General features: G+C 34.5%; 1 protein-coding gene across 1 annotated transcript; it reads left to right on the top strand.

The window, feature by feature from the left end:
* The first annotated feature begins 364 nt into the window (after positions 1-364).
* LOC121993972 (nucleobase-ascorbate transporter 12-like) lies at positions 365-1,528 on the top strand. Its single transcript, XM_042548192.1, has 3 exons — positions 365-528; positions 638-924; positions 1,166-1,528. Exons 1-3 carry the CDS (start codon positions 468-470, stop codon positions 1,385-1,387), a joined length of 570 nt encoding a protein of 189 aa, XP_042404126.1. The 5' UTR covers positions 365-467; the 3' UTR covers positions 1,388-1,528.
* The last annotated feature ends 6,457 nt before the right edge of the window (positions 1,529-7,985 follow it).

Here is a 7,985-nt window from a genome sequence, read left to right as displayed (position 1 = left end):
ATTTTTTTTTTTGCAGTTGCATTTGTTGTATTTTCATATGTTTCTCAGTGAACTTCTAAACAATTCTTTTTTCATTAATTTATTAAGGCTTATTATAAGTTTCAGTTTGATGGTGCAAATTGTTTTCTTTTGTAATCCATCTGTTTCTTCTTTGGTTTAGGAAAGTTGAAGTGAATCCTTTGCTAGATGTTTCATAGGTTTGTTCCATTATTTTCCAAGACGTACTGGAATCACTATCAATAGCCCTCAAGGACTGTTTACAACCTTGCAATCAAATTAATTGGACTTATAATCTAATGTATGGTCATCTGGAGCATGAATATTGGAGGATTCATGAATGACTCTTCGGATGATGAATGTATGTCATTTAATATTGGTTCATCTCTAGTGTCTTGGCTGCACTTTGGGGCACAGGAGTCGCTTCAACCACTCTCACTGAGAATATTCACACTATTGCTACAACTAAAATGGGTAGTCGGAGAGCTATTGAGCTCGGTGCTGTCATTCTCATTCTGTTATCTTTTGTTGGTAAGCACCAATGCTATTTCTCCTCGCTATACATCAAAAGAAAGAATTCTTGTTACTTTTTTTTTCTTCCTGTTATCTAGCAATTGTTGCCATCCCAATTTTTGATCAGGGAAAATAGGAGGATTTATAGCTTCTATCCCAGATGTCATGGTGGCTGGTCTTCTTTGCTGTATGTGGGCCATGATTGCTGCTCTGGGCTTGTCAAACCTGCGATACAGCGAGACTGGAAGCTCCAGGAATAATATCATAATTGGCCTCTCATTGTTTCTCTCATTATCAGTACCTGCCTACTTCCAGCAATATGGACTTATTCCATCTTCAAATTCATCCGTTCCAAGTTACTTCCAACCATATGCTGTTGCATCTCATGGACCTATTCATACAAGTTCTCGAGGGGTATGTCTTCTTCTTCTCCTACAATGTTTGTGCTGATTATTACCCATGTGACCTTATATTAGTGTTTAGACTTGAAATATCAAGTTAGCACTTAGAAGTTACGTGGGGTATGATGCCCACATAATTATACTCTTGAATATATTCCCTTTGACAAATCAGTGATAGATAATCTAGTTCATAGGATCTTTCTGGAGTTTGAAGTTAGAATAGATCTGATTACTGATATGTGTGACAATTTCAGGTGAACTATGTTCTGAATACTTTGTTTTCATTTCACATGGTGATTGCATTTATTGTTGCATTTATTCTTGACAACACTGTTCCTGGGAGCCGTCAAGAACGTGGAGTATATGTTTGGTCTGAACCAGAGGCAGCAAAAAGGGAACCAGCCATTACCAAAGACTACGGCTTGCCTTTCAGAATCGGACGTATGTTCACATGGGTGAAATGGGTTGGCTTATAGCACATTGCGGACGGAAAAGATCCATTACCAAATTGACAGTTTTAACTTCATTCTTCCTTCTGCCACTACTAGTCTACTATTGGATCTTGTTCTAGGTTTAGCGATTTCACGAGTGAATTTTAAAACAGCGGTTAGTCAATGATGAGGTTTTGTAAAACTTGTGTGTTTGAAAAATTATTGTCATGAAGTTAAGGATAACTTGTATGATACAAATTTAATTTGTGGATCAATATGTATACATTTTGTTTGTATAATATAAAGTTTTATTTATTTGTTAAATAGTCTTATTATAAAAATGATTGTGGTTGTGGATATTCAATTATATGTAAATTTTGAGTATTTTTTATAATTTTTGCTATTTAATTAAGAAAAACACTATTTTTTATAAATTTAAAAAGACAACGTTTTTAAGTAATAAAAGACAACGCTTAAAAAATAATGTCTTTGAGACCAACCACAACGCTTTTAAAGCGTTGTCTTTGATATGTGCATTTTTACAACAGCATCTATAACAACGCTTTTTAAGAACGAAAAGACAACGCTTAAAAAGCGTTGTCTTTTTGACCAACCACAACGCTTTTAAAGCGTTGTCTTTGATATGACTTTCTACAACACCATCTACAACATCACTTTTTAAGTACATACGACAACGCCAAAAAAGCGTTGTTGTTTAGCTTTTTTCTTGTAGTGCAAGACCTTAAAGCTTTACTTCAGTCCATAGATTGATTGAGCTTACACACAAGATGCTCTTTGCTCTTTGCAATGAACCCTTCTGGTTGCTTTATATGGATGTTTTCTTCAAGACTTCCATTAAGGAAAGTTGTCTTGACATCCACTTGCTAAATCTCATAGATAAAAGAATCCGGATAGACTTAAGCATGACTACCGGTAAAAAAGTTTTCTTTTCCAACAAGCTTTGCTTTGAAAGTTTCTACCTTCCTGTCTATCCCTCTTTTCCTATTGTAGACTTATTTTCACCCAATGGCTTTTACATCATTTGGTGATTTTATAAGCTCCCAGACTCTATTAGAATACATATATTCTAATTCTGTATTCTTTGCAAAGATGTTGCATCTTTATCTTGGAGTGCTTCGTCATATGTCCGGGGATCAGGTTCATGTCTACCAGGGATCAAGTCCAAAGACTCTTCCAAAACATGAATATTTTAGGTTGCCTAACAACCCTCCCACTACGACGAGGCACTTTCTGCAATTGTGTATCATTTGTGATATGTGTTGTAGTTTCTTGTGATTATTCATTTTGTACAGTTGGTACTAGATTAGACGTGTCCTTTAAGAATAATTTTTACTCATGGGCTAGTGGTTCATAGTATAGTCCTTTTCTAAAATCAGGCATTGGTGCCAACAATGACCTTCCGATTTTAAGGACTATAAACCTCTTTTCTTTTTTCTAGGATAACTCACGAATAAGTGAACTCATGTCCAACTTATCAGTGTCTCTCATGTGCTAGACCACCCAAATCCGAATATACTTCAGACTAGGCTTACGCCCATTCTGTAATTCTATGGGAGTAGAAAGTTCTGACTTAGAAGGTACTACGTTCACTTCCATTTCCAGTGTATATCCTTAAAATGATTTTGGTAATTTTCTGAATAACTCATCTTCGATCTAATTATTCCATAAGAGCCTTATACCTTCTTTCTACTACACCATTCTGTTGGGGTGTACCAGGCGCAGTTAGTTGGGATTAAATCTCGTCTTCTGATAAGTGACTCCTAAACTCTCCTAAGAGGTACTCGTTACTACGATTTCATCGTAGTGTCTTGATACTTTTACTTTGACGTTACTCCACATCAGCCTAGTACTCTTTGAACTAATCAAAGCACTTAGACTTGTGGCGCGTTAAGTAAATGTATCCTTATCTCGAATAGTCGTCTATAAAAGAGACGAAATATTCGAAACAACCTCTTACCTGGATAGTCAAAGGTCTACACAAATCAGAATGAACTAATTCCAATATATCTTTGGCTCCATACCCCTTAGACATAAAAAGCTTCTTGGTTATTTTTCCTTCCAAGTAACACTCGCTGGTTGGAAAGATTTCCACTACCAATGAACCCAAGAGTTCATTGGTTATTATCCTTTAAATCCTACTCAAGTTAATATAACCTAGCCTTAGATGCCAAAAATATGATTGGTTCATTTTCGAAGGTTACTTTCTCTTATTTAGAAAATGTGTTATTAATTTCTATTTATTGCATCGTGGGAGTTATTGGATTATAAATTGTCAACCAACGTACCAGAACAGATAACTTCCCTATTTTTCTTGATAATAAGTTTGTTATCAAAATAGATAGAATATCTATTCTTTAATAGTTTAGAAACTGAAATCAGGTTCTTTCTAAACTTAGTACGTAAAGATAATTTCTGAAAATCCATATTTTATTCCTATCAGAGGATAAATATCTCCCACTGCAACAACTACTACTTTTGCAGTAGTGCCCATGTAGGCAGTGCTTTCCTTTTCATATAGTTGTTGAGTTTCCTGGAACCCTGCAATAAATTGCAGATATGATCAGTGGTTCTCGTATCTACACGTCAGGTACCGGTAGATAACTCCACTAAACATGTTACAACTAATAAATAAAATACACCTAAATTGTTCTTAGTTCTAAGAAGACAGTCTACCTTAATGTCCAAGTCCTATTTCCAATCATTATAATTGGGACTACTAAGTCTTTTCTATACTATAACAACTAGGGGATTGACTAACATTTGAAAAACTTAAGAATCACAAAAATATTTGGTCAAGACCAACATCTCAAAATCCCCGTGAATTTTGTATGTCACGATAGTGTAGACGTATACAAATTCTAAAAGGAGATTTTATCCATTAATTTTATTATCTTGTCAACTTATGGCAAATAAAATTAATAGTTGGTCTGTCTTTAATCAAATATTTGGTCAAAATCTAAATTTAAAATAATATTGATTCCTCTAACGATACTATTTAAATTTACCAACACCTCAAAACACCGTGAATTTTGCATGCCACGTTAGTGTGGACATATACAAAATCAACATTTGTAAGAGGAGGGTTTTACCCATTAATTATCTTGTCAACCTAACTTTATGACAAATAAAATTATCTCAAATACCGTTAATTTTGTATGCCACGTCGTGTGGGCGTATACAAAATCAATCATTTGTAAGAGGGGTTTTAACCCATTAATTTTATTATCTTGTCAACCTAGTTTTATGACAAATTAATAGTTGATTTCCTTTTGATCACACAAGTAATAGTAGTGACTCCGTTGGGGAGGATACTATTAGATGCATCTAAGTGTATACCATTACTTTGAAACTAAGTCCATTAAATAGAATTGTGCCCCTTCAGTTGGAAAAGATCACACACATCCTAAATAATTTCCTATAACCATCCATTAAGGAAGTTTGATATAGTGATCTGCAAACAAACTCATTCGTTGTGGAGGGAGGCACTCAGAGCCAACACGCAAGCTTGTTGCATCACTTACAAACCAGTAATGGAGACCGTGAGATTTATATACTAATCCCTCTCCCACTTAGTTATTTAAAATGAGGAATTTTAACCTATTCTAGCATATAACACATTCACACACAGTAAATAAAAGCAATAAATTTGGAAATTAATTTCCCAACTATTATGGCATTTTCATCACTGTCCTCCGTGTGCTCCAACCCTAGCCGCTGCCATCTTTAGTCACCGCCATCGGGTCGAGTTGTCACATCTATCTTATTTCTTATTCCGCTGCGCCTCTGGTCCTCCGATAGCACCACGCCTCGCAAGGATACGATTCGCGACAAATATAGAATTTTACATACATCGATCCTATATTCCATAAAGGAATGTACATGTATTCTAGATCGAACAAAAATAAAATTCTAAAAATAACACAACTCCTGTTGTATTTGATACATACAATCATGCATACAAAATAATGCCCTTGACATGTCCAAAGGTCCAATCACACACAATATCTATATGCCATAATAGTTGGAGCCTGCAACCAAAGAGTTAGCACATCCTACTATTATCCTGCCTAAATTATATATGACATGTGCATAATCTATTTGAAAACCAAACACACACTGGCAAACCTTAGCTCTGATACCAATTGTTGGTGAGTCCTAGGAAAATCGTATCGGTTCCACTATACAAAAATTTTGTACAAGTGTCAAACCTTTCCTTAAATAACCTATTGTGTTCTTTAGAAGTTAAATTAGGAATCGCAAACGGAACTTAACATCATTGATTCCAAATTTAACTTATCTGTTTTTAATGGTTTAAATTTGAATCGCAAGCAGAACTTAACACTATTGATTCAAATCCACTTATGTTATTAATTCCATTAAATATTAATTTCCAAAATTAGCTTCCAGGACTACATGGCGAGGCACATGGCCTTCTTGGATATGGGAACAACCACCACCACCTAGATAAAGTCTTTTAAGGAAAGCTAATATTTAATTTCCTTAAATAACTCTAGGTTTAACCAAAAAAAAACAATCGAATCACAAATTCGAAAAATAAAAGAAAAGAAACACAACTTCGAAACAAATATGAAAACTCTAGAATCATATGCCTCTTGTGTTTAGTATTTCCAAAAATAACTATACAAAGAAAACTAGTTTAATGCGGAAAACAATTACTAGTTATACCTTTCTCTGTAAGCAAATAGCCTCTTGATCTTCTACCGTATTCCTCTTCTTATCCCGGACGTTGTGTGGGCAACGATCTACCGCGATGAGAATCCACTTAAGCCACCTTCTTCTCCAAGTAAGATTCGGCCACCATAATTCTCCAAGAGAAGTAGAGGTCCGACCACCACTACCAAGCTCCAAGGGATGCTAGAAACAAAAACTCCTTTCTCTCCTTCTTCTCCTAGCTAGAACCAGCCACCATGGATTTCTCTTGTGTTGATGTCGTCGGCCACAAAGGAAGAAGAGAAGAGAAGAAGAAGAGAAGAGACCCTAGGGCCGGCCACACCAAGGAGCAAAAGAGAGGAAGAAAAAGAATAGAGTCGTTAGACATGAAGACACCTGTACCCCCTCTTTTATAATCCTTGGTCTTGGCAAATAAGGAAATTTTAATAAAAACTTCCTTAATTCTTTTGCCATGAAAAAGAAAATTTAATTAATTTAAATTAAAAAACTTTTCTCACATATCATGGCCGACCACTATAAACTCCAAAACAAGGAGAGTTTTAATTAACATAAGAATTAAAACTTCCTAATTTGTTTCCGAAAATTTATAAAAAATTTCTCCAATAATTTTTCCCTTCATGGTGGTTTGTAAAAATAAAATTTTATAAATTAAAATCTTTCTTTCAAACATGTGGATGATTTCCAAAAAGGAAAGTTATCTCTAAAAATTAAAATATCTTTTCAATCTACAAATAAGGAAAGATATCAAATCTTTTCTTAATCTTTTGTAGAAACTTATAAAAGGGAATATTTAATTTTTTAAACTCTCTTTTAAATCATGAACATGGTTAAAAAAGGAAAGTTTTCTTAAAATTAAAATCTACCTTTCAATCTACAAATAAGGAAAGATTTCAAATATTTTCTTAATCCTTTGTAGAATGCTATAAATGGAAAGATTTAAATTTTAAACTCTCTTTTAAAACTATGATATCCACATTAAGAAAAAATTTTAAATAAAAATAAAATCCTTTTTAATATGGCTGATCAATCAAGCTTGGGCTCCAAGCTATGGCCGACCAATTAACTTGGCTCAATCCTTTGATCTTGGCAGGCCCTAGCTTGGGTTTCAAGCTAGCTTGGCCGACCCCATTAAGATATGTAAGAAGTGGGTATAGGTAGGTATAATTCTCTATATACAAGAGATTACGATAGGGACTGAGAGGAGGAATTGGTTTTGGTCTCCCGATGAAATTAAGCTTCCCGTGTTCGCCCCGAACACACAACTTAATTTCATCAATAATAATTCATACCACTAAAGAATTATTATTGAACTATCGCACCAATCCCAAATTACATTTTGGGCTCTTTCTTATTATGAGTGTGTTAGTCTCCTTGTGTTTAAGTTGTCGAATGTCCACTAATTAAATGAGTTACTGACAAGTCACTTAATTAATATCTTTGTCCAAGAGTAGTACCACTCAACCTCATCGTCATGTCGGACTAAGTCCACCTGTAGGGTTTAACATGACAATCCTTATGAGCTTCTCTTGGGGACATTATCAACCTAGATTACTAGGACACAGTTTCCTTCTATAATCAACAACACACACTATAAGTAGTATCGTTTTCCAACTTATCGGGCTTATTGATTTATCGAGCTAAATCTCACCCATTGATAAGTCAAAGAAATAAATACTAAATATATGTGTTTGTTATTATATTAGGATTAAGAGCACACACTTCCATAATAACTAAGGTCTAGTTCTTTTATCAAGCTAGTATAAAAAGAACTTACCTAAAATGGTCCTACTCAATACACTTAGAGTGTACCAGTGTAATTTATCAGTCAAGATAAACTAATCCCTAATCACACTACGACTTTACCAATGGTTTGTTCCTTTCCATCTTAGTCGTGAGCAACTGTTTATAATTTATAAAGAACTGATAACAT

The sequence above is a fragment of the Zingiber officinale genome, chromosome 6A (assembly GCF_018446385.1).
Source record: "Zingiber officinale cultivar Zhangliang chromosome 6A, Zo_v1.1, whole genome shotgun sequence".
Lineage (NCBI taxonomy): Eukaryota > Viridiplantae > Streptophyta > Magnoliopsida > Zingiberales > Zingiberaceae > Zingiber > Zingiber officinale.
This window is presented reverse-complemented; position numbering and strand designations above follow the sequence as displayed.

Coding starts and splice junctions, on each gene's coding strand:
- LOC121993972 (XM_042548192.1), top strand. CDS start 468: ATGGGTAGTCGGAGAGCTATTGAGCTCGGTGCTGTCATTCTCATTCTG. Junction 529..637: donor CATTCTGTTATCTTTTGTTG/GTAAGCACCAAT, acceptor ATTTTTGATCAG/GGAAAATAGGAGGATTTATA. Junction 925..1,165: donor TTCATACAAGTTCTCGAGGG/GTATGTCTTCTT, acceptor TGACAATTTCAG/GTGAACTATGTTCTGAATAC.